The sequence below is a fragment of the Nicotiana tomentosiformis genome, chromosome 12 (assembly GCF_000390325.3).
Source record: "Nicotiana tomentosiformis chromosome 12, ASM39032v3, whole genome shotgun sequence".
Classification (NCBI taxonomy): domain Eukaryota; kingdom Viridiplantae; phylum Streptophyta; class Magnoliopsida; order Solanales; family Solanaceae; genus Nicotiana; species Nicotiana tomentosiformis.
The window spans coordinates 21,256,141-21,281,791 of record NC_090823.1 but is presented as its reverse complement, the minus strand read 5'-3'; the positions used below and the strand labels follow the sequence as shown (position 1 = coordinate 21,281,791).

Here is a 25,651-nt window from a genome sequence, read left to right as displayed (position 1 = left end):
TCAAAATGGGTAGAGGCTGTGTCGTTCCCTACAAATGATACAAAGGGGGTCGTTGGTTTTTTAAGAAAGAATCTATTCACCTGGTTTGGCGCTCCAAGGGCAATAATCAGTGATGGAGGCACTCACTTCTGCAGTCGAGCCTTCGAAAAGTTGTTAGAAAAATATGGTGTGTGCCACAAGGTTGCCACCCCATATCACCCACAAACGAGTGTGCAAGTGAAAGTTTCGAACAGAGAGATAAAGAGCGTTTTGACAAAGACCGTGAATGCTACAAGAACGGATTGGGCGAGAAAGTGAGACGATGCACTCTGGGTCTATCGTACCGCTTTCAAAACTCCGATTGGCATGTTGCCGTATAAATTGGTATTTGGGAAGGTGTGTCACTTAACCGTGGAGTTGGAGCATAGAGCTTTGTGGGCATTGAGGCAGCTAAATCTCGATATGGAAGCTGCGGGTACAAGTAGAGTCATAGAGTTGCACGGGCTTGATGAGTTTTGCTAACATGCTTTTGAGAGCACAAGACTATACAAGGAGAGAATGAAGATGATGCATAACAAAAATATTCTTTAAACCTGGAGATATGGTATTGCTATACAATTCGAGACTGAAGTTGTTTTTGGGCAAGTTGAAGTCAAGATGGTCAGGACCATTTCGTGTGGTAGAGATGCATTCAACTAGAGCCATCAAGATTACAACGTAAGATGGCTCCCGCAAGTTCAAAGTTAATGGGCAAAGGCTAAAACATTATCAAGGCATGGTAGAGGAAGATAAAGTGATCTCGACCTTGTACTTGAAAGATCCTTGATATGTTATAGCCCGAGTCGTGTCGCGACGTTAAATCAGCCACTTCTTGGGAGGCAACCCATGGCTTTGTTGTAATTCGTCGTGGCGCGACGTTAAATCAAGTGCTTATTGTGAAAGTATTGACATGTTTATGAATGTTACAGGAATGAGATTGTGCGAATTGTTATGACTCGGGGTGAAAGAATAATGATAAAGGGCCGAAAGTGGCTAAATTTGAAAAGCTAAAAAAATAGCCAACACTGGGCTCATCTAAATCCGCGCCTCGCGCGAAGGCAGACGCGATTGACCAAAAAACAGTAAAGTGGGGGCAGAGCGCACCCCACGAATTCGCGAATTTTTTTTCCTTTATTAATTTTTTTTATTTTTTCGACTATACTCCTAAATAGGTTAGTTTAATTCTTTTTCCTCATTCAAAACCCCTAATGCCCCACTTCCCAATTCATTCAATGGGTTTGACAGAAAAGTATGAACGGTTATAGGTTTAGGTTGTTGATTATTGATTATTGGTTAAGAGTATTTTTTATCTTATGGGTGATAAAGAATGATGTTGATTATAACAATCTGAGATTTTAAAATTATCTAGGAGCGAGAGAATAGTTTGTTGGATGTTGAAACTCCATTAATGAGGGCTATATGGCTTTACGCCCATAAGATGTTTGATAAAATTTTTAAGTTACTAAAATATGATCCGCAGTACTAATATTGGTTCCTCTTGATATATATTGCCATAGATTACCGTTGAAAGAGGCGACAAACATTAGCGGCGGATTAGTGATAGAAAATATTCGTCGCCAATTAAATCTAATGACGAAATGACTTGTCGATTTGGCGACAAAATTGATGATAATTGCGACGGATATGTGTTGTCGCTAAGAGTAGCAATAGATACGAACCGTAGCTAATTCGGTGCTAACTTACCAACAGATTCAATTATTTCGTTAGTAAGGGGTTAGCTACGAGCAAATTAGCGACATATACTAATCCGTCGCTATTCCGTTGCTAAACCTATTTAGCGACGGAAATATACTATTTAGCTACGAAATTCGCCCGTCACTAAAGCCGATTTTTTTTGTAGTGTCCCTACGTCTCATTCTTATGACTATTACGAATTTTCTCAGAAAGTAATTATGCCTCAGTTCTATGAATAGTTATAGAACTTCTATTCTGTAGATGACGTAGTTTCATAATTCATTCAATATCCCATGAGTCTTAGTTATGACAGATCATTCTATTATGAATATATATCTTAGTCTAGTCCTATTTAGCATTCCGATATCATGTAACCCAATATGGTTCACTATTTCAGAATCATGTATTGCAGTATGATTCTAAGTTCTTTATTTTAAATCCTGAATGTTGAACACTTGTACTTGGGCCCGAGGCCGCAGTTTGTGCGCGCGCGCACGCGCGCACACACACACACACATATATATATTGGGCCTTAGGCTACAGTTTATTTATTCAGATAAAAGGTGGTTCATCATTCAAAAGATGGAGTATTCATATCCTTACTTTCTTTGTTCAGTTCGGTTTATCAGTTATCAATTCTCAGTTATCAGTTATCAGTTTTAGTTTCAGTATTCTTTAGAGGCTTCGTAAACTATAGTCGAGTGAGTCAGATGTTAGCAGGCTTTTATGTGTTAGACTTGTCGGCTACTCGTTTATACTTGCATACTTTTCAGTACTTTTCGCATTTATGATGTTTCAATCAGACTCTTTAGTTAATCAATATGTTGCATGTTTATATTCATCTTACAATTATACCACATGTTGATCCATCCATCCAGTTGGTTCGCTCGGTCACATGCAGTTAGGTACCGAGTGTCGTGTTACGCCCAGGCCATGGTTCGGGGCGTGACATTTTTTTAGTTGAGTTATGCACAATATCTATTTTTTTAACATAGTAGAGAGAAAATACCGATCCTGGTTCAAGTCTCGCTACCATCAAAAAGATTTTTCAATACTTGACCCATGAAAAACAATCAAACACACACATAAAAGGGTGTGATTATATAATTAATAAAAGTCTATCCACTTACTTAAACTTTTAGATAAGACGATCAAACAATTAGTAAATATTTGCTTGAGTCATTTAGAACAAAGAATGAAATAGTTTTAGTGCCAAATAGCAAAGAACAAATTAAGGTTCAAGTGTGTAGTGTGAATAACAGTTTTAGCATTTCTTTATTATCTTTGCCTGGCCAAACCGTGTAACTTGTCTCACAATTTTCAGCTCTTTCTACCTCTATATAAGAGACCCCTTACCTTCCCTTCCCACATTAAACAGAAAAGATCCAACTCTCAAACTTAGCCGGCCATGAAAACACAAAATTGGTCACTATTAAAGACACTGATGAAAAATGCAGCCAAGAAGATAGCTTTTCTACTTAGTTCTAACATGCATAAATGGAAATTAACTTCAAAAATCCTTAGCTTTCGAAGGAAGCATCCTATAAAATTATTCAAAAAGTGTAAGAGCAGCTCCTTATATGATGTAATTCGCGACATTGATGAATTTGAACAACGGGATGATCCTTCTATACGTTGTATTCAAAGAATCAGAAGTAATGTGGATAACGATGATGAAAATGACATTGATCGAAGATCGGAGGTGTTTATTGCTAATTTTAGAAGACAACTTAGATTGGAAAGACAGCTTTCTTTGGAGCTTCGGTACAGTACATGATCATGAAGATTTCTTGTTGAGCAAGTAATCGACTGTTTAAGAGTTTTTGGAGAATATAATTTGTTATTTATTTATTTATTTTGTTTAATTTCACTTTCTTTATGAGTTCTGCAGCCAAAAGAATATATAGGTCTTAAGTTTATTGAACAAACTGCTATTTAATTAAAATTTTCCTTTGTTATTGTCATGATCATGATACTGTTATTATAAGTACTGAATTACTGTTTCTCTTTGGTTAACCCAAGAAATGAAAAGAAAAAAGAATTCATCTCTTTCTATTTGTTCTTTCTAGCTTAGGATTATATTGCACTATTATGTATTGACTGAAAGTAGACTTAGGTTCAACCTTTAAATCCAAGTTAGACCAAGAGAAAACTTTGTCTTTAGAGCCCAAGATTAATAGCTTAATTAATATACTATATTATTATTGTGGGACAATGGACCATGTCCAACCGTCGAATTCCTAGTCTGAAGTTGGACTAAGTGAACGATTTGTCCTTGGGAGCCCAAGTTTAGTAACTTCAAAGCCATGCTCAAAGCTATATCAAGTGATATTTTACCCCTAGGATTAATAATAAGATCTCACGTTACGTGTTAGAATATCCTACGTTAGTCAAAGGAATGATCAATCCTTGTATCTTTGGATAATTTTCATTTTATGAGTTAACATTTAGGGTTGAGTTAGACGAGAGTCTCATTTTCTTTGTCACAAGCTGATGTACCGAATATTACTTGAGAAAACGTGATGTTGTCTCTTTGTGTGGTCTAAAGGCAATTCTTGCCTTGAGTTTGTCTCAACTCTCAAGGTCAATTTCTTTACATGATTTTTGCTAAAAATCATTCTTTACATGATTTTTCGATTGACTAATATCACCAAATGGTTCAACTTTGGCTCTTATTTCTAAGCTAAAACAATTTTATGTTCTACTATAGTTCCTCAAGTCCCACCTTAGTACTTAAAGACTTCACCAGTAATAACAGATCCGTGAAAACAAGGAAATTCATCTTGTGAGGATTCCCAACTACTAGTAAATCGAGTCGTGGTTGCTACAGACAATTTGCTCCCGCAAGGAGAAACCCGTAAGTCTGCTAACTACTCCATCTGTTTCAATTTTGATGACACGTTTTTCTTATTAGTCCGTTCAAAAAAGAAAGACATATTTTTATATTTAAAAATAATTTAACTTTAAACTTTTCATTCTACCCACTTTATCCTTAATGAGAAGCTTTTATAGTCATACAAATATTATGGTCCCACTAAGATTTTGCCCCTTAAGTTTTAGCACCACATATTTCAAAAGTCATTCTTTTTTTCTCTTAAATTTTATGTCAAGTCCAACTACATCATCTAAATTGAAATGAAGGGAATATTATTTATAGGTTAATACTACAATAAGATTAAAAGAGGAATTCATAACCTAAATCAATTTAATCGTTAATATCTTTTGTTATGACTTATAAGTTTCTTAAGGAATCAATGGTATCAGGACAGGGGCAGATCCAATTGAACATGCACGTGCACATACAAAATAGAATAAAATCGTTATGAACCCTCTGATTCTATATCTTGAATATGCCTCTGTATCAGCTTCAACGGTGAAAAATTAAGAACCATATCACTCATGTAATCTACATCATAACCTGAAATTGATTCGGGTTCTTCTTTGAGAGATCAAACAGAGCTCGACTAGTTACCAGATGAAAATTTAAACAATCTTGTCATAGTTATATATGACGGTAAATATTACAATTGGAAAATAACAATGTCCCACTTTTTCGCATAATGTATAAATTCTTTTTATTGCTCCAAAAAAAGCAATTTTCTTTTGTTACAATATCCACTTCTTTGGGGGAATTATAAGCATACAAGTTACAACAATGAATGGTCCTTATACACAACAACACAAGTATATGTACTTACCTGTGATCTTGTAAGGAAATGACAGTTTCAAAAGCACTAGCCAATGCTTTCACTCTATTCTTCCTTTGCTCTCTAAGTTTACTTGCAGTTTCTTCAATCACATCATTAGATACTACACTTTCCTTCTTATTCCCTTGCACCAAATGAAGATAAGGCTTTGCAAATGCCATAGTGCTAATTTTGTTCTCTTCCTTTCCTTTGTTTCTTCCTTCACTTTTTTCCTCTTTCTCTTCTTTAATATCCAAATTCATTTCTTTTTCCTCATTTTCCTTTCCCTCCTCTTTCTCTTGTTGACAATTATCCAATTCTTTTAATAATACTTCACTTTCTTGAACCTCCTCTTTCTTTTCTTGGTTCTCATTCAATGCTCTTATTGCACTTTCTTGTTTTTCTGTCTCTTCAACATCAAGTTTACTAGGCTCCTTCTTGATTTCTTCTACTTCTTTATGGTTGTTGATGCTTGTTTCTTCAACTAGTAGTTTTTCTTCTTCTATTTCCATCTTAACGACTTTTTGATTTTCGACAACATATAATGAGGATTCAGCAGCCTTGAGGTATTCATCGATGTTTACAATTTCACTTAGTTCTTCATTATCTTCATCAATGACTAAATTACTTTCACTATTTACTACCTCTTGTTCTAATTCTTCACCCTGAGGATCAATATGCTCAACTATATCTGTTAAACTCGATGTTATAAATGTTTTTGATGTTAAACCAGCAGGACTATCTTGCTTCACTGCCCTAGCATAGAGGCCAGGAGTATGTTTTTTCCCAATAACATCCTTAGTACTAGTATGAGATGATTTGGACAATTTATTCATAAGGGGTTTTTGGGAAGTGGACTTTTTACCTGAAAATGATAAGGATGGTTTGATAATTCTTTCCCTAGGATTAGGAGATATTGTTCTGTTTTTTAGCAGGGGAGAAGACAAGGGAGGCTTATGATCGAATGATCTTCTTCGAGCTAGAGTTTGTTTATTGTGAATGTTGGGATCACTACTTGATGTGGTAAGCTTCTTACCTTGAGGACTATTATCAAGAACAGAATGTAGGGGAGGCCTATGATCGAACGATAATCTTCTTCGAGCTAGACTTTGTTTACTGTGAATGTTGGGATCACTACTTGATGAGGGTAGCTTCTTGCCACGAGTATTATCAAGACTAGAAGATAAGGGAGGTCTATGATCCAACGATAATCTTCTTCGAGCTAGAGTTTGTGTATTATGAATGTTGGGAGGAACACTTGATGATGAGGCTACTAGCTTCTTGCCTCTAGTATTATCAAGATTAGAAGATAGGGCAGCCTTATAATCCAACGATCTTCTTCGAGTTAGAGTTTGTTTATTGTGAATATTGGGATCACTCGACGAAGCTACATTCTTGCCATGAGCATTATCAAGACTAGAAGGAGGCTTATCGAACGATGTTTTATGCTTTAGAGTTTGTTTATGGTGAATGTTGGAATAATTTGATGAAGCTGGTTTGGATTTGAGATAGCTAGGGATGATGTTCTTATTTGAGGCAGTAGGAATAATGGCATTATGTGTGTGGACAAGAGACTTTGTTTTAGATATGTTGGTGCTTCTCTTACCCTTTACTAGAGGGGCAATGTCCCTTGTCCTTGTTGCCATTCCTTTGCCTAAAGTCCTTGACAAGATCTTGAACCTGCAATTGTTGCAAAATGTATAAACAGGTTAATACTTAACAAGTCTAAGATTTACAAGTTGGACTAATTAACGGCTTCATTTTTTCAAAATAATTTTGAAAATATTGTTCGTTTATGAAATATGATCATATTTTGGGGAAAGAATTTTCAAGTTCTCAAAAGCTGGTTTATGGCAGTTTTGGGTGAATTTTGTTTTTCCCACTCACAAAACATTAACTTTTCTTCAAATGAAATGCATGTCCAAACATAACTTCAACTTCTAAAAATTATTTTTCAACACAACTTCAAAAACTCTTTTTTCAAGTTTCAATCAAAACTATGTCCAAACGCTAGCTAAGTTGTAACAATCACAAGACAAATAGTCAAACTTAAACCACAATAGTGTAACCAATATAATATGTTCAATTAACAATTCTCCGGAAAACCTCATCATATAAATCTAAATGTTATTAAATTCAATAAAAGATGAAAAAATCATTCCTAAAAATCTCGTTATGTTCTTAACAAAATTCCGAAAGAAAATACTATTTTTTTCATGCACTTTAATTTGTCCACAAAAAAATTATTATTTCTCTATTCTTCAACTATTAATGTTAATTATAACCAACAGGTAACGCCGGAGCCACAAAGATAGAAGGGTGATCAATTGAGCACCTTTGTCAAAAAAAAATGCATTGTGCATATAATACAATATGCTTCATATACAAGCCAAAAATTTATGTATATATTTAATTTTGAACAATCGTAATGAAATTTTTGGTTTCGTCACTGACAATATCACATATTTCTTGAAATCATCACAGGAAAATATACAAATTAATAAAGGATTATATAAACGGGGGAGAGAGGGGAAAGAAATGAGAAAGATGCACCTTTTTTTATTAAAAAAAAATGAGCGAAAGCCTTCATTATTAAAAAAGTAGATAATTGATAGAGGAAAGAAACTGAAGAATTTGGAGGAAAAAAGAAGGAAGGAGAGGAAAGGGGAAAAAAAGGAAAAGAGTAATTTGGCAGGGAAAGAATTTATAAGAAGAAAGTTTGTTGATATTAAATGGTTCGAAAATTGGCAGTTTGGTTGTTATAGTTTATGCGTAAAGTATGCACAACCCAAGATTGTTAAAAGCACAAAAACAAATAATTACGCCAAAACTATATTATCCCCTAAGAGAGAAAAGTAATTAAATTGTTTTTTTTATTAACTTAACTCGAACATTAATCCATTTTTTATTAATTTCTAGCCATGAGAATTTTGTTAATATTTTATATTATATATATATTATGTTTTATTAATAAGGACTATCAACGTGAAACGAGAGAAAACAAAGCCCATTACTCTGAAAGCATGGCTCTTGGCTCTCTCCTCCCCCGAGTGTAACACCCCGAAAAAATTTCGAACAGTTTTAAGATCATTAAGAAGATTGGCGGGTGCTAATTATATTAATTCGGGTATGAACAAGACTGATAATTTGAATGATATCAATTGATCATCATAATATATGTATGAGGTGCATTAAGAATGATTTATGGTCTAAGAAGAGCCCTAAGGCTAAGTCAAGTTAAAAATTATATGATGAGATAAAGTTTCAAGCGAGTTCGCGCAAGACCTAACTTCAAATGAGCATAACTCTCACGATATGAAGATTTATATGGTATATAACCTATCCAAAGAAAGGTCTATATGTCTAGTTTCTAATGCTTCAAACTGTTTGTCATTTGGAGATTACTACAAAAAGTTATTATTTTTTTACTAAAGAGTGGCAGAACAGCTACGCGAGTCTTGCATAGCCTACGCAGCATAGCAGTGTAGCCTACGCACTATTACGTAGGCAAATCCAGCAACTTTCAGTTGAAGGGGAATGGAAGTCCACCCTGCGTAGCCTTTGTGCGTAGCCTACGCAGGAGGCTACACAGCTTCAAGGGTCATTTTAAGGAGTTGAAAAACGTTGGTTTAGAGAGAGAATGAGTTAGTTCTTCATCTTGGAATGGATTTCTATAGAGAAGGAGGAGCTCTTCCACCATGGATACACTTCAAGGTAAGTTATTTTGGTACAAGGATGATTATATAACATCATTTAGTGATAATACTAACATTAATATGGATCAAATCCATAGAAAATGGGTTGAATCTTCAAGAACACCAAAAAAAGAAAAAGTTAGATTCTTCCACCAAGAGGTAATCCCTTCACTTGAGCTTCATATATATGTCATATTGGAGTATGGGTAGCATGTTTATGAATTTTATTTGAAGTTATAATGGGATATTGTATGAACCCTAAGGGAGGATCTTGAAAATGATATTTTGGGCAAAGAAGAAGATAAATAGTAATGAATTGATATAAAAGGAATTATTTTGAGTTTCTAATGATTCCAATAAACTTGATAACTTAAATTGATGAACAAATTGAATATGGAATCACCATTTTCACAACATACAACACTAGTTCTTGAAATGGGTGTTCTTGAACATATGGTTTTGTTGGAGAAGACAATGAATAGTGACTTAATGATATTGGGTAATTAACATAGTATTATAAATGACTCCAAATGATTATTAAATGATAAGAATGTAATTGAATAGGCTAATGGATGGGCCTATTGGATAATTTGGGATGGTTGAAGGCTTGTTGTCGAATTATGAAGCCTAAATGGATATTTATGAATCTTTTCGTATTTATTTTGATGTAGTTGGGATATCTAATGGTAGGTATTGAATTGTGAGTGATATTTGGACATTTTAATCAATTGGAGCATTGTACTATTTTCGGAGCTTGAAGGTTGAGGTAAGTAACTCTTCTAATCTTGGAGCTGAGGGTATGAATCCTGAATATACGTATTATGTGAATTGTTTGGAGGTGACGCACATGCTGGGTGACGGGCGTGTGGGCGTGCACTATAGAAATTGTGACGTAATTGGTTTCGTAAAATTTTGTAGTTAAATAATCTTGGTATTTTCTATGTAGTTTTATGTGTTGAAGAAATTGAGCTGAGAATCATATTAAAAATCATATTAAGGCTATGTGCCAGTATTATTGAGACCCACAGAGGTCATATTGCTATTGAATTATTTTTTTAAAATGAAATTTCATACTCAATCATGTTCATTCATTTCATATCATATCTCAGTCTCTGTTACTATTTATTGATTCATCATATCATCATTTCGGACTAGTTTCATAATATTGTGAGCCCGAGAGACTGGAGAGATTGATGACTAAGTGAGGCCGAGGGCCTGATTGTGAGAATAATTATGGGATCGGGCTGCACGCAGCAGTATGCCATATTGGCTTTATATACTTTATTATTATGGGATCGGGCTGCACGCCGCAGCAGGCCAGATTGGCTTATTATAGCACGTGAGTTATTCGTGCGGATCCAGATATTGATACTATAGCACGTGAGTTGTCCGTACAACACGTGAGTTGTCCGTGCAGATTATAGTGCTTGAGCTAAAGGAGCCCCTCCGGAGTCTGTACACACCCCCAGTGAGCGCAGGTACCTACTGAGTGTGAGTGTCGAGTGCCGAGTGTCGAGTGCGAGTGCCGAGCGATTAGGAGAATTAAGTGACTGTGAGGATTGAGTGACTATGAGGACTGAGTGATGGGGAGGGCTGAGTGAATTGATACTCTGAGAGTATGCATATGAGTTCATCTCTGAGATACATTGCATTGACATGCACACATGATATTCAGGCATAGAGATGTATTTTTTGTCATATTGTACGATGTTACATCATTCATGATTTGTCACACATATTGGCAGATGGGCATAGTAATGCATTTGTTTTACACTGGTTATCTGGAAAGAAAAATGAAAGATCTTATTTATTATTGAAAGGATTTTGAAAAAATTATTGTTTTCAAACTTATTCATATTTTTGGCAACTCCGGTAAACGATTTGGGTTTTCATTGATGTACTTGAAATGCAGAACTATTTTCAGAAATCATGTTTTTGCTGAGCATTTGATTGTTGAGTTACTTCTGGTATTACTTGTTTAAGTTGTTATGAACTATTGTTGGTTATTGAAGTTGGGACCCGACCTTGGTACAAGCTCGTCACTACTTTCAACCTAAGGTTAGGTTTGTTACTTATTGAGTACATGGGGTCGGTTGTACTCATACTACACTTTTGCACCTTGCGTGCAGATGTTGGTTGCTGATGTTGCTGTGTTCGTTGGGAGATGGATCTGAAGATGTACCTGCGTTCCGGTTGTAGCTGCCTCTTGTTCATGGTAGTCTTAGATTCATAAAACTCTGTTTATGTACTTTTCAAACAGATGATGTATTTACTTCATACCACATTTGTAAACTCTATTCTTAGAAGATCATGATTTGTACTATCAGTTCTTGGGGAATGTATAAGATTAAGATTTTTGTTTACTTAAATTTCTTTAATAATTATTATTGAAATTGGATAGTTGATAATTGGCTTACCTAGCTGGTTGGGTTAGGTGCCATCACGACTAGTTGGATTTTGGGTCGTGACATTGAGCTCGTCCATTTATCGGTTGATCTCTTGCACTCATGTTCGAATGTTTGCTTGCCTTTTAGGTCCCCGAGTGAGATTTTTGTTCATTGCAACTAGGGTTGTTCAAAACCGAATCAAAACTGTTAACCGAACCGAACCGATAGTTTGTTGGCTTATTGATATCGGATTATGGGGGTAATGGATGGTGAACAGATTGAGATTTTATAATTAACGGCTTAACGGTTTGGGGGCGGATTACTCAATTTTCTTATCGAATAAACCGTTAACCCGTTAAGAATTTTTATATTTACACTTTCCTATGGATCTTGAAGTAGCAAGAATTCCTAAGACTCGATGTCCATTCCAATTTATAACTTTTCCACCATAATTTTTAATTCTATCCAGCTCATCAGGTCTGTTAGGATGTGAGTCAGTTAACAAAACCACCCATAAAAAAGAATTCATTTCAATATTATACCAAAATATTTCTATTTGGTTTAGCCGATAAACCGCCTGATAATCGTTAATCAGATACCAATCTGCCCATTATCTTATTGGATGGCTAGCAGATTACTATATTTATAATTCAATAACCGATAAGTCAAACCGTTAAGCATAATTATCCGCCCGATAAGCACCCCTAAATTTGCATCCCCCTTCAAGGTTCTTCGTACATGAATAGTACCAGGACCCTTGTACCCACACCCCCTTTATTTTCCTTTAAATAAAAAAAATAGTGGCTAAATTCACATTCCATTTCCAAATTATCAAGGATTTATAAGATCTTTCTGTTGGTGCATTTTAATTATAAAATTATAATATTAAAGTGCATTATTTTTTGTGAAGTAATGATTATAAATTGGCAAGAAAGTGGTCATTACTTTGGTGTAACTCATGAAACCACTAATGCTACTATCTACTACTAATTACCCACTAAATATTAAATTTTGTTACCACAACCATATTCTACAATTTTATTATCTCACTACCTTATTATTTATTTCATGGAAGAGATTCTACACCTATAAATAGTGGTGTTTCTTCCTTGTATCGTAGATGGGAAAATATTGTGGTGTGCATGTAAAAAGTGAAATTGGTGTAGTGAAAAAGAGATTTAAGAGAAGGAGAAAATCTAAGTCAACAACTTATTCTCTACAAAAGAGAATATTATTTTTGTTGAAGGAAGGTGTTCATTTTGGTGGAGTTTTGGACTCAACAACTTGTCCAGAGTTTGTTCGAGTCATACGACGTTGTCGGGCTGTTGTATCCTGGAGGGGACAAGTCAAGGATATTACTGCTGGACCGGTGAAGATGCTACCGCATTGGGCTTGAATCTCCTTAAAAAGAGCGAGATATCCGCGCCTCAACTTAAAGAATATTTATTTATTTTTCTTCATATTATTTTTTCAACTGTAATTACTTGTAATTTCACCAACACTTTCCATTAATTTTTTTGATATAGTTTCTTGATTATGTAATGGGAAGCACATCATATAGCAATCTCATGGAATCACAGCTCATACTCTAATTATTAGAGAAAATTTTACACTTCTTAAGAGTAACATACATAAATAGCATATCTTTATTACTGTTACAGAAATAGGCAGATTTTATAACAAATATAGCATTTAAATTTTTTAAATATAATAGCAAACTTAATTTAAACGCTAGTACTCTACTAAATAAGGGATTAAATGGGCAATTTTTATAAGTATACATTTTCTTTTTAAACTCCTATCTTTACTCTTGAAATGAAAATCTAAGCGGTTGCAATTAAATCACTTTTCACATGAGCTTCCATGACCTTCTTGCCCTCTCTCCTCCAAAATGCTACAATTTTGTACCTTTTGTCACTAATGTTGCAACTGGAAATTTATATAAGTAAATGAACAAGTTGTAACACCTTAATGTGATGTTATAAAACATGGCTTTTTTCAACGGAAAAAGGGTCAAAATTACTCATATCATTTGAAAATGGTTTAAAATTATTCTCCGTCTATCTTTTGGTCCAAAAATACACATAAAATTATTTCTATTCCTATAACTACCCCTCGTACGACAGAAAATGTGGGTTCCCCTTTTAGTGTGTTGACAACGTATTATTAGGCCACATAGCTATTTAGCTAAAACAAAATAAATAGGTGTGATTTGTGTATTTCAGTGGGTTTTATTAACATGTTTCATATATAGTAACTAAAAGAATCATGCTTCTTTCTTTGATATTGTCTAAGAAGACACGTGTGAAAAAAATAAGGAAGAAGATATAATAAATAAAAAGAAGAAGCATTAGAAGCAGACCTATAGTTGAACTCTGAAGAAAAGCAAGAGGATGGGTAATAACTTAGTATTAACATCTCATTCCATTAAGTTTACCACATTTTTAGTTCACTTTGCACAATACACATTTCGAAGCATAACATGTACGGCACCTGAGAGGTAACACATAACTTTCATAACAAAAAACACTAAATTGCAAGCTTGGAAAGAGAATAGCATAATATCTTCTAAAGCGGCTTAATAAAATTAATGGTCTAAAGCTAAGCTTTAATAAAGGGTCTTAAACTTTATGATAGTCAAATTTATATATATACACTAGTGAATTTACCGCGCTACGCGCGGTTGAAAAGATATCAGTAAATTTAAAAATAATACTTTTTATAAGTTTAGTTGTGATAGAATAGATAAAGAATTTCTTGTTTATGCATATAAATATTAACTTTATTAATAGATTAAATTACAAATACAATATTTTCATTGGATTTAGAGTTTATATGAAAAACATTTCACTTTTAAATATGTGTATGTGTATTTTCTTCTATTCAAAAAAGAAAAAGAAACATAAAATGAAAACTAAAGAAACTTTCTTTTTGTTGCTAAAGAAAGGATTACTTCATAACTAAAAGAAAAGCATATGATTCAGTTATTACATAGCAAGGAGAGATCGCATAGCGACTCTTTCCGATCTGTCATTACTGAAAGCATATAAAATAAAGTGCGGAGGTGTTTCCCAGAATATAGTGTTGTCCACTTCCATTGTTGCTAGATGCATGTGGTTCATCCATATTTTGCTAAAGCGCTAGCCACATAATTTCCTTTCCGATATATATGAGTTATCGCATCCAGTCCCACAACATCAAGAAAAAAACAACAATCAGCAATAAGATGTGAGTATTGATGTTGTTGGGAATTAAACAAATTGCATAATACCTGGGAATCTGTTTCAATTACAATTGAAAAGAGATTCTTTGTGAAAGCAACTTCCAGCCCTGCTAATGGGGCAAGCAGCTCAGCATGTAAGGCAGATGTTGCAATCGCGCTCTGTGCGAACCCCACGACCCATGAGCTCGTGTGGTCTCTAATCAGCCCCTATATACCATTGGTGTGGTTATCTGATTCAAAAGCACCATCGATGTTGAGCTTGTAAAGCATTGGAGGTGGCAGTAGCCATTTGATTGGGACTTGGTGTCTGGGGTTTGAGGAAGCTATGGTCGTGGTGAGTGATATGAATTCTGAGACTTGCAAGATGATGTTTTTTAGCAAGTAGTAGCAGATGTGTGGTTGAACAGGTTGGAGTTCCTGTTAACCCAGATGTTCCAAAGGAGGAATGGTAGTAGGGTGGAGTATATAGTAGCGTTAGGTGTGTTGATGGTGGTGTCCTTTTTACACATTTCCTTGAGCCATGTGTCAAGGTTGTGTTGTTGAGGTATGGGTATATTAAACAAAGGCCATAAGTAGCTGGATTTTATCCATGTAAAAACAAATATGGTGGATGTCTTCCATTAAATCAGGACAGAAGTGACAAAAGTTTGATTGGAGTATGTTTATTTTGTATAGAAAGTCCCTAGTAGGGAGTTTTTGGCGGAGCAGTAGCCAGAGAAAGAATTTAAACTTATTTAAGTACTTGATACGCCAAATCCAAGAGGTATTGGTAGATCTGGTCGGAGGGAGTTGGTTTGTGATCTATAGTTGAAGTAGGTAAGCTGACTTGGTGGTAAAGTTACCAAGAGCTTTTTGGTTCCAAAATGAGTGGTCTGGTTTGTGGGTTGAGAATGGAATGTATGTGAGGTGTATTTGGTCTATGATAGCAGATGGTAATATTAATGAGATCCTGTCGAGAGTCCAAGAGTGGTTGGATATGATTGTAGAGACTATGGGTTCTTCTTCCATGTGGGTGATGGGACCTTGGATGGATTTACGGAGGCCGTTGTTATTTGGTAGCCAGTTATCATTTCAGAGGTTGATGGTAGTTCCATCACCTATGCTCCAAGAGAACCCTGATTGAAAGAGACCATGGGCTTTGGTCATACTTTTTCATACATAGGAGTCAGTTGATTTTACTTGGTATATCCCTGTACATATGTATTGGATGTATTTTGCTTTGAGAACTTTAGCCCACAAAGTATTTATGTTGATGTTGAAACGCCATAGAAGCCCTGCTAGCATTGCAAATTTTTTTCATGCGTCTTTTATAGGCCCAATCTCCCAAAGTTTTTTGGTCTGGTGACTACATCCCAATTGGCAAGGTGTATCTTCCTTCTTTCAGAGGTGGAACCCCAAAGGAAGTTTTATTAAATGCGGTCGATGTGGTTTCTAGTAGAAGTTGGTAGTAGGTTGTGTTGCATGGAGTAGTTAGGGATATTGGCTAGTACTGAGTAGACAAGGGTAGTTCAGCCCGCTAGATTTAATAGCTTAGCTTTCCAACCTGATAGCTTATTATTCATTTTATCAAGAATGAATTTGCAATCTGTACCTTTAGGGAAATAAGTTGAAAGTTGAAAGCCAAGGTATTTGCCAAAACTTGTAGATGAGCAAATGTTGAGCACATTTGTTAAAACTACTTGGGTGTTCATGGGAACATTTTTGTAGAAGAAGATTTTCGATTTGGAGAAGTTTATTTTTCACCCCGACTGAAAGTACAAGGAGCTGAATATATTAATAATCGTACTGGCATTTTATATATCAGTTCGAGAAAATAAGATAAGGCTGTCAGCAAATAGTAGATGTGAAATTGGTGGTCCTGATCTACTAATCTTAACTGGTATTCAGTATTCGTTGAGGGTGGCCTGGTCAATTAGGTGGGTCAAAGATTGCATACAAAGGGGTCTCCTTGGCGTATGCCTCTCAATGGTTCGAAAGAATTTGTGGGCTTACCATTTATCATGATGGAAATGGAAGGAGACGAGATACAATTCATGATGAGGTTAATGAAAATGGCGGAAAAACCTAAATTATAGAGTGATTTACGGATGAAGGACCATTCGAGTCTATCAAAAGCTTTTTCAAGGTCTAGCTTAAGCATCATGTTGCCCGTGCAACCTGACATGTGTTGAAATTATTGGATTGCTTCTTGAACGATGATGGCATTATCAACGGCTCGCTTTTCCGGAACAAAGCTGCATTGGGTGTGACTGATTAGGTGTTTAAGGAAGGGACGAATTCTATTAACAATAATTTTAGTGATGGTTTTGTAAATAGTGTTGCAAAGACTGATTGATCTATATTATAAGATATGTTTGTGGTTCTTCACTTTTGGTATAAGAGTAACAAAGGTGTTATTAATCTCTAGAGGTATGATGGAGGAGGCAAATGCATCTTTAATTTGTAAATTTGTATTATAGCTGACTTAGTATCAGACCAGTATTTTTGGAAAAATATTGGGTGAAGACCCTCCGAACCAGGATCTTTAAGAGGTTTGAATGAATTAATGGCCCGATGGATTTTCACTTCAGAAAGGGGTCTTGGTAAGTGAAGTATGTCCTCATCGGAGAGGGCATACTCAAAAGGCGATAGTTCATGGGGGAGATTGGAACTAGACTTTAGCTCAGTGGAGTAAATTGCATGGTAGTGTTTTAGAATTATGAATTTTATCTCTTTTTGGTTATAAGTCCAGTTACCTACGGAGTCATTTAACCCTAAAATCTTATTACGTCTACGCCATTGAATAGTGAAAATATGGAAGAATTAGTGTTGGCATCTCCATTTTCAAAAATCTTCTTCATTTTTTAGGACCAAGTTGCACTGATAAGGGAGGCCGGTCTCTAGATTTTGGTGAAAGAAGATTTTACGGGCAGTATCAATATTTTGTAGTCACGCTAGTCTAGCTAGAAGAGCCTTTTTAGCTAGTGTGAAACATATTGCCAAAGGTTGACTTATTCCATTCCTGGAGATGTTTTAAAAAAACATTAGTTATGCCAATACTGGGCTATAATACCTCTAAAATCAGGGTGGCTAAATCACATTATTTTGAGGCGAAATAAGTTATTTGACCTGGTATTTTTCGAGAGAGAAAGTAGCAGAGGGCAGTGGTCTGAATGGGTTCGAGGGAGGTGAGTGATGGTAGAGTCTGGGTGTAAGCTAAGCCATAAGGGGTTTGCATGGAAACGGTTTAATCTTTCTAGAATTAGGTTACTTTTAACTTTTCTTAGGTTACTTCATGTGAATCCGGACCCAGTAAAGCCAAGGTCCATCATGTTAATTTATAGATAAGTAATCAGTGCAAATGCATGTTTTTTATTAATAGGGTTACCACCAAATTTATCTGCAACCGAAGTTATTTCATTAAAATCACCACATAAGATTCCGGGTTGATTATGGGATGCTCATAGTTGTTCTAAGTTTCCCACGGAATTTTTCTATCATTAAACCTAGTGCTGGCATAAACAATTAATAGAATTCAGGGTTGGGCTGAGAGACTAACCTGAACATTTGCATGGATCTCCTGGTTGGTAACTGCAATGGGGTCCATCTGTGCAATTTTATGTTCCCTCCATAGCATGACCATTCCACCTGAATAAACTCGTCAATTAGGGCCTCATGGGCTGATTCCTGCATTTTTGTCTCCGTAAGGCAGACCATCATTGGGTTATTCCAAGAGAGAACTACTCTGAGGTTCCTTCTAAAGTCAACTCCATTGGTTAAAAACATAAAGAAAACCAAACGACCAATAGTTAAATTCACTCACAAGTATTGAAAATCACAAACTATTCTTTTTGCCAAGCGAAGTACATATCCACATACCACTAAATGTACAATTATTTTAACTTCAATTTTAAAACAAATATTAACTTCAAATCAAGTACTCATTCATAGATATACATACAATATTCGAGCCTTAAAGAAATTTTTAAACACATTGAAAAATCCTTCAACATTCAAGAATTGCCAAATGCCCTTGCACCAACTGGACTGTGGACATTAATTTGAGAAGATTGACTAAAAAGGAAAGAAATACAAAGAGAAGGAACAATAAAAGAGAATTAAGAACCAACAAAAAGAAATAAATATAAAGAGAAGGAACAACTATGAGAGTTAAGAAATAGAAGGATGCATAGTTTTATTTGAATTTTGATAATTAAGATCTTGGTAATCCAAATGAGTTGAACCTAGTCATTGACTCAACCGGGCCAGTTAATACATTCCTACATTCTGGCTCATCTTCATGCATGTTGCTTTTCCACATAGCTTTAACATATTCCCAATTGAAATTATTGGCAGCTCTTCCTTGAAAATTAGCCTTTGACACCATATAATATGCAATTTAGCTTGTTTAAATACATATTTTAACATCTCAAATGTGAAACCAAAAAATATACAACTTAATCGCATAAGGTTCTCTTTGTCTATACATTATCAACATATATGCACAAAGATAATACTACTTTTCACCATAGATAGAGTATTCTACATATGAACCTTTTCACCAGGTGATCAATCAAAACCTCAAAGAGCTCCTATGGAAATATCACAGCCTACTAGTAAATAGGGTGTTGTTGGTTGAAAACAAAACAAAAAAGAAGAAACCGAAAAATAACTATTTCACCATCAACCGCACAACAATCAATTAAATTCAACTTTTGATAAGCATTATTATTACTCGACAATCATGTTGAGTGTTTCATATGAACAAAATAAGACAATAGTATGTTTTTATGGTCTGTCTTGTGTTCACAAGTCTCATGTGGAATGCATTGATGAATGAATTTTTGTCAAAATATAAAATGCCCTATATACCATTGTTTTTTTTATCTTGTTCACACTTTCAAAATAGTATATTTGCATTATAATTTAGTTTATAAACCTATACAAGCTTTTTCATAATTGTCCATAATTTTTAAGGACTTTAAATCAATTTCTTTCTGCATTTTATTGTATAAATATCCAATAATTATCTTTCAAATTATTTTTATGATGATTTAATCATCCAAACTTATCATTTACACCAACATGATGTTTTAAATATTTTCAGTGCATTTTTACATTTTTAAATTACATTTGCATTTCTAGGGCTAATTACACATTTTTGTAATAATAGCCCATATTCATGTATAATTATATTATTTATGCGAAAATGACTCTTTATATTTTTATAATGTTAAGTAATTATTTTTAATCATTTTAGTGCACAAATAATATTTTGTTATTTATTAATTACTTTTATAAATTATTATTTTATTAAATATTAGGTATTTAAAAACTAGTCTAAACTCCTACCTATTTTCGGACCAATTACTGGCCCAAAATTTAATACCCTAGCCCAAATAACCCCAAGCCCAAATCAATTAACCCAACCCCACAACCCGGTTGCGACCCGTTTTAACCACCCGACCCAGTTCCCCTCTAATCGTGGCCGTTGATCTCTGAGATCAATGGCCCAGATTAAACCTTTCCTTTTAATTACCACCCTCATCCCTAATCCTAATCATTTCCCACCGTCCGCTGCCCTCATATCCCACCTCCCTTCTCCCTCCTAAGAACCCTAGCCGCCGCCCCCTAAAATCTCTCATAATCCCACACGATATGGGATTCTATGGCTACCCTTTGCCATATACGGCCTCTCTTTGGTACTGGTTCTTCTTCTATACTGCTTGCCTAGACATGTAAAGCAAATCACATAAGGATCGAACCAAAATCGGTTCAAATCCTTGACTTTTCTGATATTCTGTCTACATTCATCATCTTGCGTAAGTACGCATATTTATGTATCTCTTATGGATTCTTACTTACCCTAAAATTAGGGTTTCCAGATCTCTTTTAATCGAACCAAAATAGGTTCGATTCTCTGATTTTAAGTATTATTATGTCCATATTTGTCCTATATTCTACTATGGTTTATTTTTATTATATTTTTGTTAATATTTGTCTTACCCTAAAATTAGGGTTTTCAGATTTTCTTAAATCGGACCAAAATTTGTTTGACCCTCTGATATTTAGTGCTATTTGGGTCTATATTCATCCTATGTTATTATTTTTGTGTATATTCTGGTAATATTTATTTTCCTAAAAACTAGGATTGCTTGACTTCTCTTAAATTGATTCTGAATCAATTTCGCATGTTATTCTTTCCTTTTCTTTTGAGGTTGATTGATTTTTTTCCTTGTCTGTGTGTTGAATTTTTACCACTATATAAACCCATCCCCGTTCCCCCTTTAGACAGAACTGGAATCACTATTCATTCACTAAAAGCTGAAGTTTTCTACTCTATACTTGTTCACTATTCGATTCTGTTTGGTTCTTGGCCGGCTAAAAGCCAAGGCCACCAGACTTCTACTTTTTCTGACCTCTCTTGGGTGTGAGCACTACCTGGGTTCTTAAAACCCTTGGAACTTGACACATTCAGGACGCTGGGTCCTTACTGCAATTTTTTTCTTGTTTATTGCACAGTCACTGGTTAGTTTCTAACTTTCACAATGTTTATTATGTTCTAATTAGCATGTTCTCTGAACTGCATGATCTAATGTATTTCTTTGACTCCTTTCTGCCTAATTCTGCTTGTGATTGCTAGCTTAATAATGCTTTGCACTTAGCCTAATTAATTTATACAAAATGAAGCATGCTTAGTTTAGTTAGTGATAACCTGAAAAATCTGTTTTGACTATATGCTTCAATCTATGTTCTTTGGCTAATTCTGAACTTCTAATGACCAATTTGATGTTATTAGTATGCCTTAACTTGTTTAAGACCTTTACTCTGAATGTTATATGCTCTTATGACTATGGTTATCACCCTATGTATTCTTGCCATATCCAATCTGTACCTCTGACAACTTGTGATCCTTTAAAACCAGTCTGCCTTAACTGACACTCTTTATGTTACCTGATCCTGTTTGTATTATATTGCTTAACTCCTGTGTTTGGTATAATATGATCCCTTAAGTCCTAAATTAGTTGCATTACTTGGTTTTAATAGTCTAATACCATTGCCTGTTAACTTACAATCCCATGCTCCTTGTTCCTTATCATATGTCACCCTGCCCAATGTGTAAATTTGCTTTTGAAGTTCATTATGTGATTATCTTACAAGATTGCAAATGTTTTCCAAACCTATTACCCTACTACTATTTTCACTGGTTGTTTCTTGTTTAATTCTGGGGATGGCTGAAAGCCAAAGCCCTTCCCCTAAGTCTCCTCTATCAACCTCCCTAGCGTAAGCACTGCCCTGGGTTCTTGAAGCCCTTGGGAACTCTGACACACTAGGGTCCAAGGTTCTTTGCCACCTTTTTCCTAATTGCTCAACTTTGCCCCCTCTTCTCACCTACTGGATAAACCAGTTGGTTTGTGTAAATGGCTATACCTCTGGGACTTTTGATAGCTATCGGATGTGGGCTATTTTGTGTGAATGGAGATTGTTTCTGGGCTGTTGTGAAACTGTGTTGAAGGCCTAGCTAGGCTAGGTATACATTGGGCCTGCCTTAGGCCCACTATAGCTATTCTGTAATTCTGTAATTTATTTCACTCATTGGGCTTGTAATAATATTATAATAACAATTGGGATATTAGTAAAATTGGGAATAGGGATTTATTTTAATATTTGCATGAAACGGGTAGAAATCATGTCTATAGGTGTTTACTTTGCTCGAACATGTTTTGCTATTGTGTGTGTTAGATAACCTGCCTATAGGTATTTAATTCGTTTAACATATTCTGTTTCTACATGCTAGATATCATGCCTATAGAAAATAAAATGACCAATGTCTCAATGTGCATTACAGCATATTCATTAGGTGCTACGACCATAGGGTTCTGTTAATTTATGTTCTACCAAATCTGCATTTTAGAAATCATGCTATAGGGTATAATTAGTTAATGTGTTGTTGTTATAATTGCTCATTTAGGAAACATGACTATAGGAGCTAAAATCAGTTTCAATCGCTAATCGTAAAAATCTTGCTTTAAGTTCTAAAATTGAACTTTTAACACTGTTTCGTTGCCACTATTAGAAAGCATGCCTATAGGAGCAAACTAAGTAGTTTTGAATATCTCCTGTTATTATCACTGCCAATTAGTGCGTAAATCATCTAGATAGCATGTTTATAGGTTTAATCGCTTATAACCTGTAATTAGTAGGCAACTGTGTAGTCACTTAGAAATTATACTTTGCATACAAAACTTCCTGCATGTTCGAATCCCAAGGTCACATAGAAACCATGTCTATAGGGTCCAATAGCTTTAATTTGCCTCAATCCTGAAATTGTCTAACGTTTAATGTGAAAATTTGGTCGCGTGCATTTATTGTCTAAGTGTGGAGGCTAACTTGAGCCCTTAATTGCTTTTACATGAAGTCCAACTTGTTTTGTATGTCGCCTAATTCTATCATTTATGAGCAGCCCAAGCTAAGTCTAGAAACCGTCCAAAATAAAGGTCCAAACACCTCCTGGGCCATAGGCATGGGACGGGTAGTGCACGCATAGGGCACTGTTTAGAATCAACTAATGCGCTTTAGGTAAAAGCTTAAAGATAGTAATCTGTAGCAGGAGATGATAGTCTGTGCCCGCTAAATAATACGAGTAACACCCCACCTCGAGGGAGTTACGAAGTATTATTTATGTTGCACGAGGTGATCATTTAGGCTAAAAAAGTTAGGACCCCCCATCTTGTCTTTAAACCAATTATCTGTGTTTACTCAAGGACTTTCTAATAATGATTTTTTTTCAAACTTCTTGTTTTTCTCTCTGACTATTTGACTAATTCATATAATTCAAGTTCGGTCGGGACCCACAGTTGTGGACCTCAAAAAGTGCCTAACACTTTCTTTTTGAGGTAATTTGAGCCCTTACCCGATCTTTGGTGACGCAAATTGGTTAAACCAGAGTTATTTGCAAATAGGATTCTTGGCCAAAGAGAGTGTTACACCATGTGAGTCCCAAGATGACGTATAATAAATATGAGACTTGTTAATCATGATCTTAAAGTCATAATATGATTATATATGATGTTTGGATAGAAAATATAAAGTTTGGAAAAAATCGGATTTAAATTGCAGAAAAACCGACTACGGATTTACCTTGAAGGCCTTGGAATGTAATTTTCAACGCTCTTAACCGTTCGTTCATACGACATATGGATAAAAAGATATAAGCGCCGGAAGATGGGCGAATGATAGGGTGCCAAGGTAGCACCTCTTTGACTTTTCTAAAGTTGATATATATGTCTTAACTCGTCTCTCTCTTCATTTTACATAGAACCCGACCATAGAACACCATAGAACCTGTCCTTGAGCTCTCTAATAGTGTTTCAAAGAATACTAACATCCCGGGTACGAAATCGAGAAGCGATAACATCAGAACGATCCATACGACGTAAGTATCACTATATCGCCTCTCCTTTTCTTTGTAGTTTGGGTTTTAGAATGTATTTAATAGTTAATAAAATATCTAATTTCTGTATTTAAGTATTTAAATATCAACGAAGGTTGATAAATTCTTTTCTTAATATTTAGAACTCATGGGACGGTGATCGGAAGTCGTGAGTTTGATTAATTTCACTTTTAGTGGACTGTTTTGTAATCTACCCGTGTTGGCTTATTGTTCTGCTGATTTATGGAGTTTGGAAGGATGAAGGGCATGGAGAAATGCCACATGTGGTAGGGTAGTAGGCTGGTCGCTCGTTGTTGCAATTTCAGGTTAATTGATAACTTATTGATTGGGTATGTTATGGTATATTTGGGGGTTTTGTTGTATTAAAGGTCCCGAATTGTAGTTGGGTTATTTTTGAGCTGTTGATTGTATTGTGTTTGTATCTCTCCTATAGTAGGCTTGATTGAGCAGTGAAATCAGGGGAAATGCTACCCGTTTTATTTTAGAACCGAGTTATCATTTGAGATACGTGATATACCACCGCCATCTAAGTTGTACACGTATTTATTTGTTATAGGGTTGGCACGCTTAGATGTCGTAAGCTTGTTGTTGAGTGCATTGACGACTTGAGGTATGTTAAGGCTATCCATTCTTTCTTTTTGGCATGATCCATATGATACAAATGAAACGAGCAAATGTACAACTTTCAAAAATGACTCTATTCATAGAAATACTAGGGGTATCTATGTTCTTGATTCCCCATGTGTCCTATTATTATATCTTCTATTCATGGGTCTCAGAAAAATACGTAAGTTGCTAAAGTTTATCCGAAGGCATATTGATTTTATAACATTCCAAGAGATCTTATTGACTTACTTCCTTATGCATTGCATTCATTTATACATGTACATTGACCCATGACCAGATGGCGTTTTATATATATATATATATATATATATATATATATATATATATATATGAGATATGGGGAAAGGTTATGGCATTATATATGCACCACCACCACCTGATCAGCTTGTATACGTTTATGATTTTGCCCATAGAGTCTGAGATGATATGATGGGATGCCCTCAGAGGCTTGATGATGTTATGTACGTATATACCTATGCATGATATGACATTTATACGCATACGCATGAAATTATAAATATTTTCATGATTCACAGAGCTATTCAGACTTACAGGTTGAGTTCTTTACTCCATGTTTCTTTCATGTCTATTATATACTAATTTTTATACCTTATATACTAGGTACATTATTGGTACTGATGCCCTTATTGCCTGAGGGCCTGCGTTTCATGCCACAGGTATAGGTAGACATGCTGACGGTCCCCCATCTTAGGATCCTTGCTCAGCGAGAGTTGGTGTGCTCCATTTGATCCAGAGCTGCTATTGAGTTTTGGTACGATACTTTTGTATACATATGGGTATGACGGGGCCCAGTCCCGTCCTCTATACAGTTGTACACTCTGTTAGAGATCTGTAGACAGTCATGTATAGTTGGATAGTATATGTCC

General features: G+C 35.2%; 1 protein-coding gene and 1 long non-coding RNA gene across 2 annotated transcripts; both read right to left on the bottom strand.

The window, feature by feature from the left end:
- Positions 1–5,262: 5,262 nt before the first annotated feature.
- On the bottom strand, positions 5,263–8,106 carry LOC104086833 (uncharacterized). The gene is made up of 2 exons (XM_009591177.4): positions 7,953–8,106; positions 5,263–7,079 (listed from the first exon to the last, which is right to left on the bottom strand). The coding sequence occupies exon 2, from the start codon at positions 7,043–7,045 to the stop codon at positions 5,408–5,410; it is 1,638 nt and encodes a 545-aa protein (XP_009589472.1). The 5' UTR covers positions 7,046–7,079; positions 7,953–8,106; the 3' UTR covers positions 5,263–5,407.
- Positions 8,107–14,396: 6,290 nt separating this feature from the next.
- Positions 14,397–15,140, bottom strand: LOC104086832 (uncharacterized). The gene is made up of 2 exons (XR_684185.3): positions 14,753–15,140; positions 14,397–14,637 (listed from the first exon to the last, which is right to left on the bottom strand). It is a non-coding gene; the product is annotated as an uncharacterized lncRNA (long non-coding RNA).
- Between the last annotated feature and the right edge of the window lie 10,511 nt (positions 15,141–25,651).